Source organism: Pan troglodytes, chromosome 2, assembly GCF_028858775.2.
Source record: "Pan troglodytes isolate AG18354 chromosome 2, NHGRI_mPanTro3-v2.0_pri, whole genome shotgun sequence".
Lineage (NCBI taxonomy): Eukaryota > Metazoa > Chordata > Mammalia > Primates > Hominidae > Pan > Pan troglodytes.
In genome coordinates this window covers 72,493,091-72,516,929 of record NC_086015.1, presented here as the reverse complement: position 1 = coordinate 72,516,929, position 23,839 = coordinate 72,493,091, and the positions used below count along the sequence as shown (strand labels likewise).

At 38.2% G+C, this 23,839-nt stretch overlaps 1 protein-coding gene across 3 annotated transcripts in view; it reads right to left on the bottom strand.

Annotated features, from left to right (window-relative positions):
- Window positions 1–23,839, bottom strand: part of LOC134806951 (TAFA chemokine like family member 1) — a 713,713-nt gene that overhangs the window by 3,821 nt on the left and 686,053 nt on the right. For all 3 annotated transcript variants that reach the window (XM_016941471.4, XM_016941470.4, XM_063806904.1), the window contains one exon: window positions 2,894–3,018. In XM_016941471.4, the coding sequence (XP_016796960.1) occupies window positions 2,894–3,018 (125 nt within the window). The remainder of the gene's footprint in view (window positions 1–2,893; window positions 3,019–23,839) is intronic.

Genomic DNA, 23,839 nt, shown 5'->3' with positions numbered 1-23,839 from the left:
AGAGAATGAAGTCCCAGGAACCTTTCCCTGGATTATCTTTATATTGAAGTTACTTTTAAAATAACAGTATGAAGGAAACTCTCAGTTGCTATTAACAATCTGAGTGTGTTTCCCCAACTTTATTTTTATCCTGAGTGAACTGTCTTTGAATTATTCTCACACAAAAAAGAACAAAAGAGGTAAATTTCTTTGTTTTTTTTTTACCTCATTGATAACAGCAGAGCAATGAAAACATGTGACTCATAATAATTAAAATACATCTGTGAATTAAACCATTCTTAAAGTTAAATTGTTAGAATCAATATTTGAAGTGAGTAAGCATATTTGTGCTCTGATGGAGAAGAATACATAAGATGTAGAAGAAAAATTAATACAAAACATTTTCAGAGCAGATGATCTAAGGACTGGCGTTGACACACCATTTACACAGAATAGATGGTTCCTATATACATCATCTGGACTTAGTTGGTGCTCCTTGTGTTTAAAAGTGCTTATTGCAAATTTCTTGAGAAGGAGGGAGGAGGGAGGACGTATGTCAGTAAGAGCATTTGAGTCCTCTGAAGGTTTAAAAAGTACAGCTTTTCCAGTGTCTTCTCTTTCCTTTTCTAAGGACAGACTTGAGAATTCTCAGCTGACTGATGTGCAGCTCACATGGCTGTAGAGTAGCCTCCTATTTCCTTGCTTGAAAAGGATGTATACGTCAGAACAGGTACATCCTCTGCTTTCAAACCGACTGCAATGGCAGTTTGTTCATCTCATCCATTCAACTGCTTGAGTTGAATTCAGCCCACCCAGGGAGGTAGCAAATGGTGTGCTCCAGTCTCTGGTACTGTGATCAGATCCTGCACAATACTCCTGTGTTGTTGGAAAATGTCTAGGGTGCATCTGCAACATGCCTGATGGTTTTAAAATGTACTCTACAGAGGCCAAATAAAAGAAAGTACATTGGTCTCAAAAAAGTAGCATTAACAATTTATGTTTCTGTTTTTTTGTTTTGTTTGTTTTATATTCTATCTTCCAAAGAGTCTCCTAGTTGGTACTCTTGGAATTTCACATATTTAAATCCTGACTTGAATTATTTTTCTTTACTGTGTTTCAGGTCTGGAGACACCATGAGAATAAGACTTGCCTTCAATAAAAGGCAATCAGTTCTTTAGAATAGAGAAAAGAGATTTGGCAGGAAATATATCAGCAATGTGTTTAAAACAAAGGTGGTTAGATTCCAGTCATACTGGCCATAATTCAGAATAGCTTAAAACAAACCAATTTGTGAGGGCAACTTCAAATTATTGGGAAGAATCATTTTTAGGCAAAAGGTAACCAAAGGGAAACCTGATTTCCCACCTTCCACTAGTTAATTAAAATGGTCTCTGCGGATAAGTTGCATGAACCAGGCTTATTTCTGAATAATGTCTTTTGTAGGTGTTTCATTAAAATGAAACAGGATAATCCACATTAAGCTACTCAGGCACAGACAGATGCATGTTAGCAAGCTAGGGTGGTTCAGAGGTTCCTCCTGGTCGCAAGCCAGAAATGTATAGCCATTTACTACTGGTCAAGGGGGTCAAAAAAGGCAAGGAAATTTGATACACAAGATGTTTTCACCTATTTTATATGTGAAAAATAAGTTTTATATAGTATTATGTAGCATTAGTTTTGTCTTCTGCATCACAAAGACGCAAGAACCAATTTTATTTACTGAAAAAGTGAGGCTGAGAAGAAAGAGTAAGTCAAGATTAATAGTAAGGGGTGGGAAACAGAGACATCCTTTCAAATACATCAGACCTTTGGTAGAATAAAACTTCAGCATACTAGGATTTGGAACCGATGGAGCTTGCTTTAAAAAATACTCCACAGGCTGGGTATGGTGGATCAGGCCTGTAATCCCAGCATTTTGGGAGACTGAAGCAGGAAGATAGCTTGAGGCTAGGAGTTAGATGCTGCAGTGGGCTATAATCACACCACTTCACTCCAGCCTGGGCAACAGAGTGAGACCCCCCTCTCTCAAGAAAAATTCCTGTAAATTAAAACACACACAGGCATGCACCCCCTCCCCCCACCACACACATGCACACACACACCCACCCACCCCCCCCACACACACACAGAGAGAGACACAGAGAGAGAGAAACAGGGCTGATACTCAATTGATACACATACATATGACCACACTTGTCAAATAGACATACTTTTTTTATTAGTGGATATATAATTACTATCTTAAGCATCCGGAGCATCTCCCACCCCTGTCCCCTTTAGGATTCCAAGGCTGTCCAGTAACTACAGGGTTAATATCTAGCTAGCTGGGCCTTTCTGTCCTGCTCCAGCATAAGGGCACCAATTTTGATGGTTTGGATTACCCCACCCTGAAGGTTGTTATTTATTTAGATGATCACTCCTGATTTAACCAAAGAAATCAAAGAATGATGTATTCACTCCCCAAAACCCTTTTCAGTTCTCTGAAGGATCATCAGAGAACTCTTTTAAAGAACATTAGAAAATGGCTTCTGTAGGTGTACTTAAACGCAGACCCTTTCAGCAAACCATCTGGATGAATTAGGGAGGAAGTTCATTTGATTATCATTCTGAGCACTATAGATGTTGGATGAATTATCCGAATAATTACCTCATGATTCCTCTCCACTCTGGCTGGAAACCCAACTTAATTTATGAGTCTGTGACAGAAACACTAAACTGCTCAGTGTGGGAAAGTCAAGTTCAATCTCTAACGTCTCATTCACGGATGGACACTGATCTGCATAGTTCAGAATGCTTTCTGTCACTGGAGAATCTTCTCTCCTGTGCAAAGCTTCTGTGGATGCTGTTTGCACAGCACAAACTCAAATAGTACAGTCTGTAACATGCAAAATACATTTGAAATAAGTGCACTTACTCTCGTGGTCTTAATTTTGTTGCCTGTTGCGCACATCCATCCAGAATTGTCAGGGAGTGTCTTACATTCTTCTCCTTCTAGGCAAGGCTCCATCTCACACCACCATTTCCCAATCACTATGGAGGCTGTGAGAAACAGGAAACAACTGTGTTTGCAATTCATCCAAACAACCTGAACACTGAACTGAACACTGTTGTGTCCCTCTGCAGATTTTCACGTTCTTGGAAGCACACTAAGTCCTCTTTAATCCTCCATGACTAGCTAAGAAAGCTCTATTAAAAAAATAAGATTTTAATTTATATGCCTTATAATGCAAATATAATTATGTGGACTGGTTTCATCAAGCAGCATTTTTGTTGGGGATTGAGACTGCCTTTTCAAAATTATGACAGTAAGAGAAACCTAACATAGCTGACTCCATCTTGCTTCTAACATCCAAGCTATCTTTGGTCATTCCTGGGCGTAGGCTAAGCTAATTTGGGAGGAATTTAGTTTAAACTTAAAGCAAGGATAATAATAACCCTTCCCAAAAGTAAACTGCCTTTGTAAAACTAATGAAAGGCCACAAAGTTAGGACTATGAGAGGGGGCTGAATTCTCTTAAGATATAGAAGTAGTTAAATGATAATCAGCTATTGTTCTGGAGGCTGCGAGATTTGTAACTTTTCCAATTATTCCTGTAGATAATATCACTATTGTAGAACCGAAAATTGACTGAGATTTTTTCAGACTTTTGCATTCTAGCAACCGACTCCACTGAGACCCACACACTCAGGACCCAACCAGTCCTGTGGCCCCCACCTGGAGGCTGACTTAGCACATGAGAACTGTTTGCCACACCTCTATCATTTCAACCCCAATCAACATTCCCCATTCCCTAGCCCCCTGCCCGCCAAACTACCCTTGAAAAATCCTAACCTCGAAGACTTCAGGGAGCCTAATTTGAGTGATAACTCAAGGTTTCCCATGTGACCAGCCTTGCGTTAATTAAACTCTTTCTTTACTGCAATATCATGGTCTCAGTGAATTAGTTTTTGTCTGTACAGTGGACAGGAAGAACCCACAGGCAATTAAAACAATCTTTTTGTTTTTATGCCGAATGAATATGGAAGAGGAAGACTTATGAAGGAAATAAAAATATTTTACTCCAAAATACACTTCTTTGACATAGTGTGAGATGGCTGTTCAGAGAGTCAGCAAACAGAAGTAGTCCAGCAAAGTTTTCTTTCATGGGGGAGATTAGTATCTATAAAGAAAATCTGCACTGATACAACCAGGCTTTCTCTGAGGCCCCCATTGTCCAGTCTAGGAAAAATTAACTGAGAGTCTGACACTTTTAAAGGCCTAAAAGAAATATTTACCAGCTATTTTCTCTGAGGGCTGCTACCTGTGAGACCAACGTTGCTAGCCAGGCCTCCTTTTCTCTCCCTTCCCTAACCTGTCTTGCCATATAACCTGATTTACCATCATAACCTGTTTTGGGCCATGCACTGAGTCCCAATTCTTTATGTAGTTTCAAGATAGTATGTAAGTTTTTATATGCCATTAGGGGGTTAGTGTAATCACTGTGATTCTCCCTCATGTACACATTAACAAATTTGTATGCCTTTTCTTTTATTAATCTGCCTTTTGCCCATTGATTTTTCATCAAAATTTCAGAAGATGAAGGAGTTTTTCTTTGCCCCCTACACTTAATTTTTGGGTCTTCAGGAACTTTCGTGCTCTTAGCTTTTGTAGAGCACAGATCTTGCACTATTTCTATTCAATGAAGGGGACAAATGCCTCAATACTCTTCAGAATGACTGAGGCATTCTTCTCAGAAAGGCAAATTTATCCACCAAGCATTAGGGTTTATCGCCTAGCCTAGGGCCTTGAAGAATTTCAAAGGCCTGGCATAGAAAAAATGAATTGACTGAAAGTACAAAAGAAAAGTTGCAAAATAAAAGTCAAGAGTAATATTAGATAAAAATATATCCTTACCATCGAGAGTATAGTTGATATGAGTTGTGGTTACCTTTTAATATGTTTAATATGATGTGGGGGGAACTATCAAAAGTTGAGCCTCTGATAAAGCAGCCCTAATTTTCAGGGGAATATCAAGAATGACCACAATAGGAAGCTGGCAATGAATTTAGTGTATGTACTAAATATTTACAGCACACATTTTCTGATAACAAAATTTTATAAAACCAGTGACTAGATTCACTCAATGCAAATCAAGAAACTCTATATTTCCCTTAATGCCTTAATTGAAAAATGATTTCTACACAAGTACCAGTCATTTCTGTAGCTCCTCCCTGTGTTAGCTCTTCCCAAATCCACCTGGGCATTTCCCATTCAGAATCCTCAAAATGTCAGCCAGGTGTTTGTCTCACGATGCTTTCTGGTTGGCTGTTTTTACACGGGATGAGAACCCTCGTTCTTTACTCACTCCCCTCCATCCCCCATGTTCCAAAGATGCTCTCCACCATGATCTTTAAGTCTCACAACACAAAGAAGCCAAATGACATATGATAATGTCACAGAGGATTAACATTAAAACGGGATGGAGTAGACCCTGAAGCAAAGCAGGAGCACATTAAAATTCTCTCTCTATCCAGTATTCACTAGAGGGATGAGATTGCTGACTTAAAAGCAGAATGGTTTAACCATCCAGACATCTCTCTGCCCTTAGGCTTTCCTTCTATGCTTTTCTTACTTCAGTCTTCCCCTTCTTTAGAATTCAGTGTTCCTCAATCTTTACTTTGAATAAAATTATTATGTAGTGAGGAAAGAAAAGAACTTTTATGTGAGGAATGTGAGCCTTTTCAAATTATTAGGCCCAGGGAGGTGTAAAATGAGATAGCAATCACACCCTGCTTCCTCTCTTTTGAGACACACATTCATCTAAGGAGATGGCTTGCAATTGCCGCAAATAGCTATGCATTAACCTAATAATGCCTCAGTGGACACCATATCCCATGCCCTATAGCTTAACAATGGATAGCCAATCACTAATGAATGTTATTTCTGTAAACCAATGAGAGTTCCTAACAAAAACTTTCCCCCATCCCCATTTTTCCCCCTTTAAAAACCTGCTTTTAACTGTGGCCAGTAGAGCTCATATCCAAGATTACTATGGTCTGAGTCTTCCAGGCAGCTATCCTTATTTTGGTTCAAATAAACTCTTCAAATTACATTTTGTGCTTCAGGCTCTTCCCTTTAGGTCGACAGTAGGATTCTATATGCAAAGTCATGTCTACTCTATTATATTGTCAATTTAAGAAACTTCTCAAGGGTAATTTTGCCATATTTAATTTTTGCCTTATATGTGGACCAGACCAAAGTATGTATGATGCAATTCCACTGGATATGGCCAGCAAGCATAGGTGGTAAAATCTTCTAAATAGCTGTATTCATATGTAAGACAACGTAATATTATGGTAAAACAGAGTTTGAATAGAAGACACAAATCCTCCACAGGGTATAGAATGATTGAGAGTTTAAAGTTGTTGTTTTTTTTTTCTTTTTGATGGCAGTGCTCTGTATCTGGGCATGAAGTAAAGGAAGTAAAGGAAGATTTTTGTCATGGGTAAGAGTACTTATTTATGTGAATGAACAGATGACAATATTACATAAGAGAAGCAAGAAAAACATACACTATTGAAAGGGAACAAAAATAAATTGTAAAACTTCCAGTTACATAAGATACAAATCAAGGTTTGCCAGTGTTTATTGAAAACCTATAATCTGAAGTTTCCTTTGGGCAAGCACTTAATCAGAAACAGTCCAGTTACATTTACTACCATTTCTGATGCTTATCCACTTAAACCCCACCTAATATTTCAATATTGTTGCCCTGAATCTAAACCGTCAAGAATGGAAACCCTTTGATCTTAGCATGAGAAGAAATTGCCTTTCCCAACAATCCTTCAACTTAGCATTTTGTCACCCTTTTTTCACAGAAGCTAGCGAATAATGCACATCCGCCAGTGGGGTCAGCTTTTTGCATTTTTTTTTGTTGTTGTTGCCTCCTTCTAAGCCCTGTTCCTCCTCCTCCTTCAGGCTGCTCTCTGCCCTCTTGGAGCTGATCTACTTTGTTGCAAGTTAACAAAGCAGTTTCCTTTTGTCTTAAGCATTAATACCTCCTAAATGAAAATGTAGACATTAGGGAAAAAATAAATCTCCAAACCCATGCATCACCTTTAATTCAAGGTTGTAAAGATCCACTGGTTCATAGGGGGAAAAGAAGAGGCTTTCTAAGAAGAAAAACGTCCTCAGAACTGTTATAATATCTAAAAATTCACATTAGAGTTGCCTCTTCTAAATAGAGTTGGATGATTTGCTTTACCCTTTGGCTTACTAGAATCCAATTCATTCTTCCAGTTGTAGAGAAGTTTAAACCTGCAGATTTGCTAATTTGAGTCTATAAAACAAAATAAACATTAACAGGAAAAAAAGGCATACAAATTATGTGCACACATGTGCAAAAGAATCATTCAAAATATAAAAATTCAAAGAAAGGCAAGATTATCGATGTTTTTATGCCATCTTGAGCTTACAGAAAGAATAGGGGCTTGGAACAGGTTATGGAAGAAGGCGAAGAGAAATCTGGCTAGCAAAGGTGGTCCTGTTATGCAGATGAAACTTCTCAGGTAGCAGCCCTCGGAGAGAACAGCCAGGTGTCAGACCCTCAGTCAATCTTTTCTAAATACTGACAAGGTGGGGGCTTCAGAGAAGCTGTTTGCATCTGTTCTTTAGTTCACTTTTTTTTCCTCTACAGATGCAAATCGTCTCCACTAGAGACAGATTTGGGGGCTACTTCTGTTTATAAGCCCTCTGAACAACCATCTCAAAGTATGTCAAAGACATATATATACGGGTAAAATATTTTAGTTTTCTTCACGGTGTTGCCTTTCTGAAGATGTCATTAGACCAATTTTGTTTCTGATTGACACATTACATGGCCATCTTCATATATATCCTTTTGTATTCCAGGTCAAGGTGTGAAAGGAAAATAAAATCTCAGGACCACAAACTCACTATGCCAAAGGGAAAAGTTAAGCTTGTGAACTGAGTCACACAAACACAAATCCTTCGTTTCTAAACAGATAGGTGCAAGATAGAAGGCCACATGTCTCTCTGCATGGTCTCGCTCACTCTGACAATGTAAATTAACAGCTTATCTTCACAGGTACAGGACAAAGACAGGAGTAGAAATCGATCCTCTCCCCACCTCAAGACAAATGCATATTAGACTTCTTCCTCTGCTCTATGTTTACTTTATCTCATGTAAAATGCAGTTTTACTGAAAGCACAAGGCGAATCCATACTTTACTGTTCCTCTGCCTGCTCCTCTCACATGCAACATGCAGATTTAGTGATCACTCACTAAAGCCTCTGATATGGTTTGGCTGTGTGCCCACCCAAATCTCATTTGGAATCACAGGTCCCATAATTCCCATTATGTGTTACGGGAGGGACCCTGTGGGAGATAATTGAATCATGGGGGCGGTTTCCCCCATACTGTTCTCATGGAAGTAAGTCTCATGAGATCTCATGGTTTTATAAGGGATTTCCCCTTTTGCTTGATTCTCATTCTTTCTTGTCTAGCACCATATAAGATGTGCTTTTCACCTTCTGCCATGATTGTGAGGCCTCTCCAGCCACATGGAACTGTGAGTCCATTAAACCTCTTCTTCTTTATAAATTACCCAATCCTATGTGTGTCTTTATCAGCAGTGTGAAAACGGACTAATACAGCATCATAAGGATGCGACCGCTCACCTTACTACGTACCTTCCTTCTTTTTTTTTTTTTTTGTTCTCTTTACCACCCTACCCACTTTTCCCCTTTAAATACTGAAGCCCTCGAAACCCTCTTTGGAAAAAGTGCAGGCCACAGTCCTATGGTGACTGGTGTCTCTTTTTCCCAGGTGTGTCCTCATCATTGGCAAAATAAACCTCCAAATTGATTGAGACCTATCTCAGATTTTATTATTATTATTATTATTGTTATTATTATTATTATTATTTTGCTTTACAAAGCTACATTCTCTAAACATAATTTTTTCATAAACTCATTTTTTTCTGCAATTTAAAAAAAATTTACAATGAGAGAATTTCAAAATTGCCTCCTCTTCACCCAAATGAAAGCTACCTAAAAACCTTCAGGTTATTGAAAGAGAATTGATCCACTAGATTTAATAAAATGAGCTAATATCAATGCTAGTTAACTGTTTTTACACTTTTGTCTCATGGAGATACTTATGATAAGCGATGGAAACCCAAATATGCACCCTCCCCAACTACTTCTTTGATATATTTTGAGATGGCTACTCAGAGGGGCTGTAGACACAGAAATGGCTCTGAAATGCTGTGTTTTGTGGGGATGATTTGTATCTAAACAAGAAATCTACATTAGTGAAGAGTGGATGCAAATGGGCTTTCTCTGAGCACTGCCCACCCTCCATCCCGCCTCCAAAAAAAAGACTCAATGTCTGACACTTTTAAAGTCTGACAGAGAAACTTTTACCACAGGCTACCATTTATTCTTTCTGAGAGTGCTCCCAGATACCTGACGGGCTTTTATCTGCATAAGAAGGCAGCCTTTCTTTGCCAGGTTTTGCCTCTGGCATTTTCCCATAACCAGGGACACCACCTCCCCTCCTCCTCCTGGGAAGACCCATGCCCCTATTCTTTCTATAACCTCAGGGTGCTATAAAATTTTCAGTCATCCAGCTCTTTAGGGGTCTCACATTTGTGGGACTCCCATGTCTATGTACATGTTAATAAATTTGCCTACTTTCTCCTCTGTGGATCTGTTGTCCATTCATTTTAACAGACAGATTTGGACGTTCAGAGAGAAGAAAATTCTCCTCACCCCTGCATAAGAAAAATATAAAGATAAATAATTCTTAAATATTTTGTATTAAGGTAGTCAATGCAATAATAAAAAGGATAATTAACATTTATTGAGTGCTCCTATGTGTTTCTCTGTTAGGTATTTTAAATGTATTACCTCAGTCTTTGCAGTAACTCTGTTAGAGCAGGTAGTTAGGTTGACATGAGCAGGGCAGGAGAGGGTCCCCCACCAGGAATGCCTGGCAACCATCAGTTGATGGTCAGGTGCTTGTTAAACTGTCTCTCTAAAATAATAATTGGTCACAACCAGCGCCAGGGAAAGGCAGTCTCCCAACAGATAGAAAACACCTGAAGCTGGTGATCAGCAGCTTCCCCATAAGATCTCAGGAGTTGGATGAGTAGGTTCAAGCACGTGCTCTAAGAAGCAAAATGATGGAGTTTAACTGACCTTCCTCTAGGAACACTCAACTGATAAGGGAAAAATGCCTCAAATGAGCATGAGCACAACTTCCCAAGTGCTGGCGGGTCGCTACACATGTGGACAGCCCCCCTAAAGGAAGAATCAGGGGAGATGGGACACAACCACCCAGAAGTAAGCCAACTTATAAAACCCCAAGTCAAAGGTCAAACTGTGCACTTGGATCTCTCAAGTCACCCGCTTGTCCCTCTTTCAAGTGTGCTTTACTTCCTTTCATTCCTGCTCTAAACTTCTAAATAAACTTTCACCTCTGCTCTAAAACTTGCCTTGTTCTCTCCCTCTGCTTTAAGTCATTCGGTCAAATTCTTTCTTCTGAGGAGGCAGAATCTGAGGCTGCTGCAGACCCACATGGATACGCTGCTGTTAACAACCCTATAAAGTAGGTATTATCACTAACCCATTTTAAAAGTGATGAAACTGAAGCCCGGAGAGACTAAGTAACTTTCCCAAGCTTACACAGGTAGGAAGTGCAGGAATTAACACTAAAACCCCAGCTTGCTTCCCCACTAAATCCATGTTTTTTTTTTTATTTTGTTTTGTTTTGTTGTTGTTGTTGTTGTTAATCATTATAATACTAATTCAGTGCCTTCTAGTTTTGTATTCAGCATTCATAGAATTAAAAAAATATATTGGCTTTTGAGTCCATGAGTCCATGGATTCTGTATGTTGTATTACTATCGAAAATAAATTTCATATCAAACACAAATACTTGCAGAAAACAAAAACATTTAGATTCTTGTAAAATTAAGTTAGCTTTAAAAAAAATTCAAGCAAGAGCCAACTTATCACACTTTTTTTTTATCTGAGCTACGCATTACTTGATTTCACTAGTTACAGCATTTTAATAGAAATTCCCACAAGTGAACCATTTTCGAAGCCATGAGAAACTTGTGAGGTAGATGCATAACTGCTCCGAGGACTTTTTATCCCCTAGAACTGAGTTAATTAAATATCAGCCACCAAAACCAGCTTCTCTTATCTGAAGTGATTATGAAAGAAGATCTTTAAGGTCCCTTTTAACCCTGGGGTTCTAGGACTTGCTCTGTGAATTTGCCATGCTTAGGAGAATATTTGATCTTCAACTCTTTCCAGAATGTTCATCTTTCTTTGAGAGATTCTTAAAATCACTAAAGCTTCTTTAATCATGAGTCTTGATTTTTCCCTTATACTAGGTCATATTGCTATAGAGCAAAAGAGAGGCTGTAAAAGGAGAATCAATCCTTTATTTCAGTATAAATCCTAAATAGAGCAGAAATCTGTTTTTCATTATGGTTGTTGTTCACTCATGAGGCATTTTGCCATGGAACTATAGCAAGATACTAATAAGCAATGGGCTTAATGAAAACAATAAATAAACATTATATTGACTAAGAACTGCAGTCCCTTTCTACTGTTTCAGTAGATAATCAAATTCAGCAAATGTTTATCAAAACATTACCTGCTTTACCAAGAGTGATAAAATAAAGAACATGACATAGTCCTGTCCTCAAAGATGACAGTTTAGATCAGAGTTTCTCAATATAGGTTACTGGCATTTTGTCATAAATTACAGGAAAGAAGTATAAATGAGCAAAGTGCTCTTCCCCTAGTAAATATGTTGTGTTAATAGAGCAGGCTCAGGTTGGGGAATAAAAGGAGAAAACCTGCTGTAGTTTGGATGTTTGTCCTCTCCAGAGTTCATGTAGAAATTTGATCTCCAATGTTAGAAATGGGGCCTAATGGGAGGCATTTGAGTTATGGGGTGGATCTCTCATGAACAGGTCAATTCCCCTACAGGGGAGGGTGAGTGAATTCTCACCCTCTTAGTTCCCACGAGAGCTGGTTGTTTAAAGGAGCCTGGCACCTCTCCTCTCTCCCTTGCTTCCTCTCTGCCATGTGGTCTCTGCACACACAGCTCCCCTTCACCTTCTGCCATGAGTGGTGGCAGCCTGAAGCTTTCACCAGATGCCCAGTCTTCCAGCCAGCAGAACTGTGAGCCAAATAAATATTTTTTATTTATAAATTACCCAGCCTGCAGTATTCTTTTATAGTAACACAAGCAGACTAAGACAAAGGCTTAATAAGACTATGGAAGTTCTTGAAAGCAAGCAGCTTGTGTTCTTTTTTTTTTTTTTAAGAGAGTGGTGATTCTAGATTCTATGAGCAAAGGGAAGATATGATTAAAGGGTTGGTAGGGGAAGATGCATTGGTGTAGTGTGTAAGATGGAAGAAGAAGCAGATGAAATGCTAGTTAAGAGTCACTAAACTCAAGGGAGAAAAGATAAGCTCCTGATTTTACATGCTTGCACTAGAATTGTGAAGAAGGGCAGCGTCGAAGGCAATGTTAGGAATAACAGAGGAACACTTTAACCAGTAACTCGGTCATCTTAGCTTTCACTCCAATCACACTGGACTCATCTGCTTGCCTACTTGTACTAGGCAGTGAACTCCTTAACAGTAGGATTAATACTATACTAATCTTTGAGTGGCATGGGGTAGGTCAAGATGGATTTCCAACTTATGAATGAATAAAGACAATGAAACAAAAAGAGAAAAAAAATAGTGCCTATATCAAAGGGTTGTGAGGATTACATGAGAAAGTACAATCGAAGTACTTAGCAGAGTACTGGGCATTCAATAAGTCTTCAATAAATATTAGCTATCATTATCTTCATTGGCATCATCAATTTTATTACTCTAAAGAATAAAATCATGCCAAACCAAAAAGGCAATTCTTCACTAAGTTAGAGTAAAACATTATTCTTCGATATGCCAAACTCTCAGCTTGCTTCTATGACTTATGAGAGTTTGAGCATAAATTAAATGGTTGAACATATGATTGTATTCATGTTCCCAGAAGTAGGTTATAAGTACATCAATCAAGACAAATCTCCAGACTTACTTTTGTGCAACCTGTCATGCAATTTAAAGCAATGGCTAGAACTCCACTGTAAGGATGGGACAGATCTCCAGCCTCCCTTTTTGCACTGGTTGTTGGAACAGCTGTTACAACTCTTTTCTTCAAAAGACCTGTAGTGACTCCCAGTGTGTTATTGTCTTTATCAAAGCAAACAGGAAATTAAAGGCATTGGATAACCTTCCCTGCAGTTATTTCAAACTTCGCTTTTCTATGAGCACATATTTAAGGATAGGATCCAATTTTGAGACATTATGTATTGACTAAGACTCTAAACTCTTGGGTATGCGATAGAGGGACCTGGGTTTGAATCTTAGTTCTACCACTTTGTAACAGTATGACTTTGGAAAATTGCTTAGTTCAAGATTAAGTTTTCTCAGGTGTAGATGAAGTTAAAAGTCACAACTGGTTATCGTGAATTTTAGATAAGGCACTTACCATAATGCCTAATAAACTTTATACTCAGCATGTGGCAGTTATCACTATTATTTATCCATGTGTTTATTATCCAGCTCTGTATGCATCCATTCCCCCACCTTCATACAGGTTTAATGCCTTATCTTTAATGCAAGATTATACTAATTCTGAAATGCATACGATCATTTTTTACAGGTCAAATTGTATTTCTTTAGAGGATCTACATTATATTTCAAAGACATACATGAAGTTAAGGGCTGATGATAAGATTCATTAGGATTGCATTCCCTCTACAAATTCTATTCTAGTGCTTTTCGAACAGACAATCTTATCTTGGTGAGGGTAGAGGGGAGGATATGGATTGTGAAATGGGCAGGATTGAAAGTCACAAGTTAAATGTGGTATAATTTCCTTCAGTCGGTAGATTTTTTTAAAAGGTATTTGAGACAAAAGTTATTTTTTATTCATTCAAAAGCTAATCATTTACTGCAGTGCTGGACATAAAATCAAGACACACAGTTCCCACTCTAAAGCAGCATACAGTCTCTTTTTGGAACTCTGCACTGAATATAAAGACTAGACAATATATATTGACAAGTTGTGATGCATAAAAAGATACAGCATGCTATCAGAGAAAAGAACTAGTAGATATAATTTAGATTCTCAGAGTGTGACCATAAGAAGACTCCTCATTGATGAAGTAATTTAACCATTAAGTAATTAACAAAACTGTTTTTGTATTAAAATAAGTAAGTATATATTATGATATAAAAGGCTACCTTGACATGAATTTTAAAATAAAACACAAAACAATTCGAAATCTTTTACTTGTTATGGGCTACTCTAAGCTGTCTTATTGGAACACAGGGGTACATGTCCTATTTTGAAAAAAGCTGTATGCTCTGGTGACAAGGAATTTTCAGAGACCTTTTGCAACTCAAGGAAGCTCTCCTAATTCCTGCCACTAATAATACTCTTTGTCTTATGCTGCATACCAGTCCTGGAGTCCCTGGCTTATTCTATACTTTTAATTTGTGGTAATTTTATCCCTGATTCTATTTGTAAATCAAATCCTGAATGTTGGTCTTGCTTTCACTAAATAGATGGTTTTATTTTAGAATTCAGCTTTACATGACTTTGCATCTGTGTAGAAAAATAATTTTTAATAAATGGTTAGCAAGGAACACAAGGAATCATGCTTATTAAATACATGTCTTACTGTATATACCTTGTATCTTAACATTTAACATTCTACCTTCAAATTATTTAAGAGTGACCCTAAAGTTTATTTACAGTGGATAGTAATTTGCAATTTTGTTGAAGAACAAATGTTTTTTATGTTTCTTATTTTGCCAACTTAAAAAAACCTTTATTTTTTTTCTAATTCTGAAAGTAATACATATTCTTTTCTAACATTTAAAGCATATGGATAATTATTTAAAAAATTATCACTCATGATTCCATTTGGCAGAGGCATTCTTTTACACTTTGGTATTTTTCTTAAACTTTAGAAATGGCTCTTTGAAGGAATGTGTTTATATACAAACATTTCCCCAGTTTTAAAAAGTACTTTATGAGAGTACTATTAGACTCTATAATATAGTTTTTGCTGGAATTGCTACAAATTTACCATGATCAAATAATGTCAGTTAAGTACTCTTTCCTCTTTTTATATGTAATCATTTTTATAGTTATTGAGGTTTTAAAATATCACTTTTGGTTGATTCCACTGTGCAGTTGATCCCAAATATTAAATTATGCTCAGAAAATTCCTGGTATTGAGTTCATTTGCAAAACTAGTGCTCACAATTTTGGCAGTAATGGGAAAGTTGTACACTGATTGTAAGGTCTTTCATTTTAATCTTACTCCCACTAGAGAAGATTGATATAAATAAAATTTAAATAGAGAACACATTTTAGATGCCAGCACTGAAAAAGACTTTGTCAGACTAATGAAAAGTTATCAATTTTCTCTACTTTATTCAATAAATTGTGAGTCATTTTCTAAATGGATTAGATTAAAGGGAAGTTCAAACTCCCAGGGAGATGCTCTTGGCATTGATGGAAACTTTAGACAAGGGAGAAACTACAGAGCATGCAAAACCTCTTAGGCCACTTCAGATCTATACAAATTGATACCAACTAGGAGAGAAGTGTCTCTAACTCTGAACTCACCTATTGCCTTAGAAACCAAATCCTAGGGAATCAAAGGAGATACATTGTTTCTCTTATTTTATTAAGCTGTCATAGGTGGCTGAGTGAATCACAACTGAGAACATGGAAAACTCAGGAGGACTAAGGTCTGGATGAAAAGCTTGTGGTTCTCAGCACTATTTGCCTGGCTCACAGACACTTGAGAATGTGTTAATACAGGTGTTTGAATAAAAAAAAAAAAAAGAGAGAGAGAGAGAATAACATGATATAATACCATTGTGCTCTTGCAGTCTCTAGGGGAGACTGATACCTTCAGGTTTGCTGTAATTAACTTCAAAAAACATAACTAGACTCTCATGTGAAGATGAAATATGGACTCCTTAATCATAGAGCACTCTTGAAACTAATTTGATGTATGTCTATATTTGAAATGGCAAAATAATTTGATAGTTGATTACTTCAGTCATTTGGCAAGAACTTCCCAATATCTCTGGAATATGCCTTTGACCTTCACCTCTTAAAAAGTGGAAAACAACAATCAACAGCTTTGTTTTCCTATACAATACCACACAACTAGCATGGTTATTTTTGTGGAATTGTCTGTACTATTTGGAAGAATTTAGCTTTACATATCAGAAAAAATATTTATAGACCATCTGCTCTATGCTCAGCACTACTTAAAATAGGCAGACTGAACTACATAAAAGCATAGCAGAGCCTTCACCTATGAGTTTTAAAGCAGATGAGAAAATGAAGGATGATATAAGGATTCTTATATTTTGAAATATGTAATTTCACTAATATCAAACCCGCTAAACCAGAATGAATCTGCCAACTGCCAACAAACATGGGTAAAAAAAAAAATTCCATACTGACGCTTCGAAATTCATTTTGTTCGTGTCAGTGATGGCATTAAGACAGCTAAAAAAATAATCAAAGGAGACCAGGAATATACATGCAGCAATGTTTCAGATGGATATGTTTGCAAAAAGTTCAACATCTTAGTTCTACTGCCTTGAGCTGCACATCCCCTACACTTTTGACAGTATTTATGGCTACATATTTAGCTAAATTGAAAGTCGAGTGGAACACATACCCAAAGTTCAACAATAAAACCTAGAAACGGCCGGGCGCGGTGGCTCACGCCTGTAATCCCAGCACTTTGGGAGGCTGAGGCGGGAGGATCACGAGGTCGGGAGATCCAGACCATCCTGGCTAACACTGTGAAATCCTGTCTCTACTAAAAATACAAAAAATTAGCCGGGCGTGGTGGCGGGCGCCTGTAGTCTCAGCTACTCGGGAGGCTGAGGCAGGAGAATGGCGTGAACCCGGGAGGCAGAGCTTGCAGTGAGCCGAGATCGCACCACTGCACTCCAGCCTGGGCGACAGAGGGAGACTCAGTCTCAAAAAAAAAAAAAAAAAAAAAACCTAGAAACATAGAAAAGTACTTCCCAATCTGAGGGCTCAGGATCCTGGGAGATGGGGAATCTTGTGGTAGCTTAAAACCTTACTTTTCTAGCAATAGTGGTTTAATAATGCCAAATCATTTTGATTTTATTTTCTAAATGTACTGCTTCTTTATGTCAGGTAATACTAAATTTCTATTTTCTGATTATAAGAACAATTACAAATGCTTCCTCTTCTACACCTGCCTCTGTGCACTGACTTTGCCTGTCCTTACATTAAGAAGTAGAGTCTATTTTGCCAGCCCTTCTATCTGGGTTTGGTTATATGATTTTTTCATCCAATAAAAGGTTAGCAAGCAAGAGACAAGAAGAGATTTGAAGGTGCTTGTATTGGGGCTTACTGCTCTTTAGAACCCTGTCGTGACCATGCTGAAAAGTCATGTGGAGCAGAGAGTAGCTACCCCAGCTGAGGTCCTCCTGGCATCATCAACCTGCCAATCATCAGACATGTGACAGAGGCCACCCTGATTCCAGGTCCAATGGAGCCAGCCCAGACCAGAAGAAAACACCCAGGCAACACACAGAATCGTGAGAAATGGTACATTTTTGTTCCTTTAAGTCATTCAGTGTGTGGAGATTTGTTATACAACAAAAGGCAATGGGAAAGTAGTCAGAAAATATCTTTTTAAGATGAATACATTTAGGTAAATTTAAAGAAAAGCATCAAGCAAGTAATGATAAAGACAATGTACTGGTATAGCACGAAATAGGAAGATGGTATGAGACTGACAGAAGTTTGGAAAAAAATGACATAAAATGTTGGGTATTCTGCACCTAAATCCAAAACAACAAACCCCAATCTATAAATGCATTTTCCCCTTGGATTTACTGGGAAGCAAGAGTACATGCAAAGAAAACCTAGGCCTTTGAAAAGAAAAATAAAAACAATCTTTTCCATAATACACTTAAATAGCAAAACACTAGGAATATGAAAATGATCTATTATACTGAATAGTTATTAAGAGTGTTATTTTAGTATATATATTTTGGGGGATATTTTATTTTAATCAAATTCAGATACTATATTTATGAGTTTTTGCTTCTAAAAGCACTGATGTAAGAATCAAGCAATTGATGACAGGGCATTTTTTCATGGCTTCTTGATCATTGACTACTCACTTTCCTGATTAAAGGAGATGTCCTGTTCTCCAGTCAAATTGATCCTAAGAAATTACAAAATATTTATTTAACACAAAGGTCAAAAATTGGCAGCTTATGTGCTTAAACTGAAGTGTGGATTCTTTTTTTCTCCCTACACAGTACTTTTAATAATTGAAATTAATCACCAATATTCAAATTAGGATATTTTACATTAAAGTTCAAATGTTAGGTTTCTGGGAAAAATAGGAAGACTAGCAACACTGGGGCTGCATGTTTATAGAAACAACTGAGCAGTGTTTTCTCCTTTGGGTGGGGTTCATGTTCTCCAGTTTGCCATAGTCCCTGCCACTCCCTATCATCCCTGGCATTCCATTCACTCATCCCATAGACACACATACACTTCTTTCAAGTCCTTTTTTTTTTTTTTTTTTGAGACGGAGTCTCGCTCTTGTTGCCCAGGCTGGAGTGCAATGGCATGATCTTGGCTCAGTGCAACCTCCGCCTCCCGGGTTCAAGCAATTCTCCTGCCTCAGCCTCCTGAGTAGCTGAGATCACAGGTGCATGCCACCACACCTGGCCAATTTTTGTATTTTTAGTAGAGTTGGGGTTTCACCATGTTGGCCAGGCTGGTCTTGAACTCCTGACCTCAAGTGACCTGCCCACCTCAGCCTCCCAAAGTCGCCCAGGCTGGAGTACAGTGGTATGATCTCAGCTTACTGCAAACTCCACCTCCTGAGTTCAAGCAATTCTCCTGCCTCAGGCTCCAGAGTAACTGGGATTACAGGCACGCACTGCCATGCCTGGCTAATTTTTGTATTTTTAGTAGAAACGGGGTTTCACCATGTTGGCCAGGCTGGTCTCGAACTCCTGGTCTCAAGTGATCTGCCCACCTAGGCCTCCCAAAGTGCTGTGATTATAGGCATGAGCCTCTGTACCTGGCCTCAAGTGCCTTTTATGTACTCAGAGCCTGACTTAGGTGCTGCCTCTGAAGCACCAGTCCAATTGACTAGAAAAAGACTTGGAAGCCTTTCTTTTTCTGCTTCAGTAAATCGGAGTGGCCATCTAGCTCCCTGAACCTTTCCCTATCATTTCTCTGCACATTTATGTATGTTGCTAACACCACTGGAACTGCTCTCCTTCCACTGGCCCATCGAGTAGAGACTTTTGACATCTTACAATCTCAATCCAAATACGTGTTCTCATCGATAATTTGTAGTGAAGAAATGATTTATATCAGATCTCACCAAGTTAGACAGAAAGACACTGGAAGACATTACACAAAATCAGCCTATCATATTCAATCCACAGCTAAAATCTCAGGATATTCTAGAAAAATCTATAAATAACTGAAAAGTTTTTGATATTTTGGTGGCTCACACCTGGAATCCAAGTACTTTGGGAAGCTGAGGTGGGAGGATTGCTTGAAGCCAGGAGTTGGAGACCACCCTGAGCAACAAAGCGAGACCCCATCTATGAAAAATAGAAAATAAAAAATTAGCTGGGCTCGGTGGTGTGCTCCTGTTGTTGCTACTCAGGAGGCTGAGGCAGGTGGATCATTTGAGGCTGCAGTGAGTCATGATCATGCCACTGCACTTCAGCCTACGTAACAGAGTGAGACCCTATCTCCAAAAAAAAAAAAACAGAAAAAAACACAGAAAAGCCCAGACTCACTTCTATGTTTCTGCCACAACATAAGCAAACAAATTTCACTTTTCCCAAACTGTCTATAGGTTTTTTCCTTCCCTATCCCTTATGAGTTCTGTGTCATTGTTACTTGATTTAGTTTACCACTGACTTTCTCAAATACAAGAAAATCATTTGCATGAGGCATAAATAAACCACATGCCAAATGACTGTCTCTAAGGTATACTTTGATACTGTACAAATTTCTTGATCAATTCCACACTCAACCAAACTTAAGTCTTCCTTCTTTTAGGCTTCTATGGTATTGTGCTCCTATTTCCTCATGTATTTCAAATGTTTCTTCATCTATCTCTCCACTAAGCTGTACGCTTCGTGAGGCCAGTGATTGTACATTTCCAGTTGTGTGTTTAATGCACCAAGCAGAGTGCCTGGCACATAGAAATTGTGACCAGCATTGTAAATTGGCTACAGAAAAGCCATTCCCAACTCCTTCTCCCTTGATACTTCCCACTCCAGCAGTGGAACTTCAAAATAATTGCTTTACTAGCTTTCCTGGTAGCTGAGTTTGGGCATATGATACGATTCTGGTCTATGAGAGCAAGCAAAGGTCTGCTGGGGAGGGCGCTCTGGAAAAGTCTTGATTTCCTGCTGAAAAGACAAAGTCACTGCTGGCCTGGTCCTTAAGTCACCTACTTACACAGTCTGAAATGCGTATATGACAGCTGCAGCTACTATAGCCATCATAAAAGACAGTTCAGGAAAATTGCTGCAAGGCTGGCACTTATGTCAAAAACCAATACCTCCATACTTTCTGTTATGCAGGAAAAAATCAATTCTTATTGTCAAAGCTGCTTCAGTTGGGCATTCTGCTACTTGCCACCTAACACAATCCTATGCTACAATGAAGGTGCTCAATAAATATTTGTGGAATAACTAAATGATTGAATGAATCCAGGTGTTTGACTGCACCAAAGCCAGATTGCGGCTATTTTCTAGCCATTTAGTACCAAATATTAACAATTACTGAAGAATGAGATTTTGCATTAATATTAAAAAATTTAGTTGACTAATAGATAATCCTGAGAGTAGATTTCTGTCCTTATCATGCGTCTCTCCACTTTACATGCACGATCACACTGTCCCTCATAGCATGCCAGATGCAGAAGTTACAGAACTGGCATAGATCTATGTAAATTAGTCATTTTCCTAGCATACTTCTGTGTCAGTGGTAATGTTGGGTTTTCTTAATTATAATCCAGATCTGCTCACAATGGAGTAATACTAACTGTTATGGCCTAGAGAAGCCAAATTCAATTTTACTCAACTATTAAGATTCATTTGGATGTTTCTGACATGATTTCTACAAGAAGACGAGAGCATTTAGAAATTGCTCTTATAGTGAAGTATTTTTCGAGGCTTGCTGTAGCACAAGAAAGAAATTGGGAGAAAACTGAACATCAGCCATCAAAAGAAAAAGGGAAAAAATAGCAACTAAAGAAAAGGCTTCTAATATTTATTTATTGTTCTTTTAAAATCATTTTCTGTCCTACCTGTGGCAGGCTGAAATCTATCTCTACCTGAGCCTGAGCCACAGGGACAGAGTCTGAAAATCTTCGTGAATATAATTTGTGGAGAAGACAGGTCTAAAGAAAAAAATTTTTTCTCATGCTCTGAATTTTCAAGTTGGCTCTAGCCCAAATGCCAAGCTCGAAAACCATTTTCATTTTACTTTCTGAGACGACAACTTTTCCCAAAGAAAAAAAACAATCACCAGTGCAACATTCCGAGTATAGGCAAACTGTTTTGTGTTTTAGGATTTTGTTGGTCATACGATCCCCTTCCTACAAGAAGGAATACACCCAAATTACTTCCTTTCATTTCATCTCATTATGAAACTCTTCTTGAATAACATTCCCCCTCAATTCAGAAAGGTAATATGTAAGCTCATGTTATGAACTAAATGTTTGTGTCCTCCCAAAATCGTATGTTGAAATCCTAACCTGCAACATGATGGTGTTAGGAGATAGGGTGTTTGGGAGGTAATTCAGTCATGAAAGTGGAGCCCTCATGGATGGAATTAGTGCCCACATAAAAGGGTCCCCCAGAAACCTCACTCTGCTTTCTGCCATGTGAGGATACAATTAGAAGCCAAGAGTATACAACCCAGAAGAGGGCCCTCACCAGAACCTGGCCATGCTGGCAACTTGATCTCAGACTTCTAGCCTCCAGAACTGTCAGAAATATGTTTCTGTTGTTTATAAGCCCACCCAGTCTATAGTACTTTGTTACAGCAGCCTGAACTGGATAAGGTAGCCTATAGCACATACATATGAATTTATTTATGAAATGCATCATACTAGGCAAAGTAGTTGATGCAAAACTATGAGGTAATCATTAACAATTGGCTTTGTCCATTTGGGATATTATAACAAAATAATATAAACTGGGTACCTTATATAGGACAGAAATTTATTTTTCACAATTTTGGAGGCAGGGAAGTCCAAGATCAAGGCAATGGCCAATTCTTTGTCTTGTGAGGGTCTGCCTCCTTGTTTATAGATGACGTCTTCTCATTGTATCCTTACATGGCAGAAACAGACAAAGTAGTTCACTGGAGTCTCTTTTATAGGGACACTAATTTCATTCATGAGGATTCCACTCACATGAGGCCCTCGTCTTCTAATATCATCACATTGGTGATTAGGTTTTAACATACGAATTGAGGGTGGGGGAGACACACACATTCAGACCACAGTAGCAATATTCTAATTAGCCTTTTACATATTGTATTGTAGACCAACAAGCTCAACCACCTTGATATATATAAACGAATGTATCAACTCATTCTGTTTGGGAATGGAGGAAAGATCACTGATATTTAAAATAAACTTTAATCTTATCACTTAAATTAACTGCTAAGTTGTTGCCCTGGAATGATCCAAGAGGCAGGCTTTATGGACAAATAAAAATTACTCTGAAACCAGTGTTGTACTCATCTGACATTTTGGTCTCCCCAGCAGTAATCCCAATTTTTTTGCCTCTGGTTGTGGTACTTGGGTTTATCTTTGGGGAAACAACCTTCACTCACTCTCTCAAACCATGTGGTCATGGGACCTTGTCTTAACCCCTCTACATGTTCCATTCCCCTTATCTCAGTGATGGGTTCAGATGTGAACGAAACAGCCAATTAGTTGGTTTGGGGACTTTGATTCCCAGAATGCCTAGTTCAAAGTAAGTGCTCCATAAAGTTGCTGTTGTTATTGTTATTATAAAAGTAATCATCAGTAATTAGTAATCAGTAACCATCAGTTGCCCTCATCCAGATGCAATTCAATGCAGTTCAATTAAATATAAATATGTTATATTCCTAAATATGTTGAGGATGAGGACAAATTTAATAAATTTCAGTGCATATCCTTAAAAAACTATCAGCTTAATAAAGGACACTATTTAATTGCAATCAATGTAGTCAGGGCAATGACAAAATAAATAATACTTTGAAATCAGAGGGAGAATTTAGGGAGAATTGGCTGTGGATCAGGCTCTGTGCCAGAAAAATTGTATTCCTTCCATAATTTAATCCTCATAATAATCTTGGATGTGGGCACTACTATTATCTCATTTTAGAGAGGAGGAAACCAATCAAAAGGAGGCTACATACACGCTCACACAGCTAGTAAGATGCAGGATCTAATCCAGAGTTGAGAGGAGGTTGAAAAAGGGATGTCTGCAATGAGTGCTAAGGGATCAGTAGGAATTTGCAAAGGCAGTAAAGTAGAGAAGGGGAATCTCAGTGGAAGTAATGCTTGCGCATGACCCAGAGGTATGAGTTAGAATGTTGTATTCTGGCAACTATTAGTTCAGCATTTCTGGAGCAAAAGTGTGCGAGTGTGTGTGAGTGTGTGTGTGTGTGTGTGTGTATCAGCAAGTGGGAGCAGATAAGGCTGGG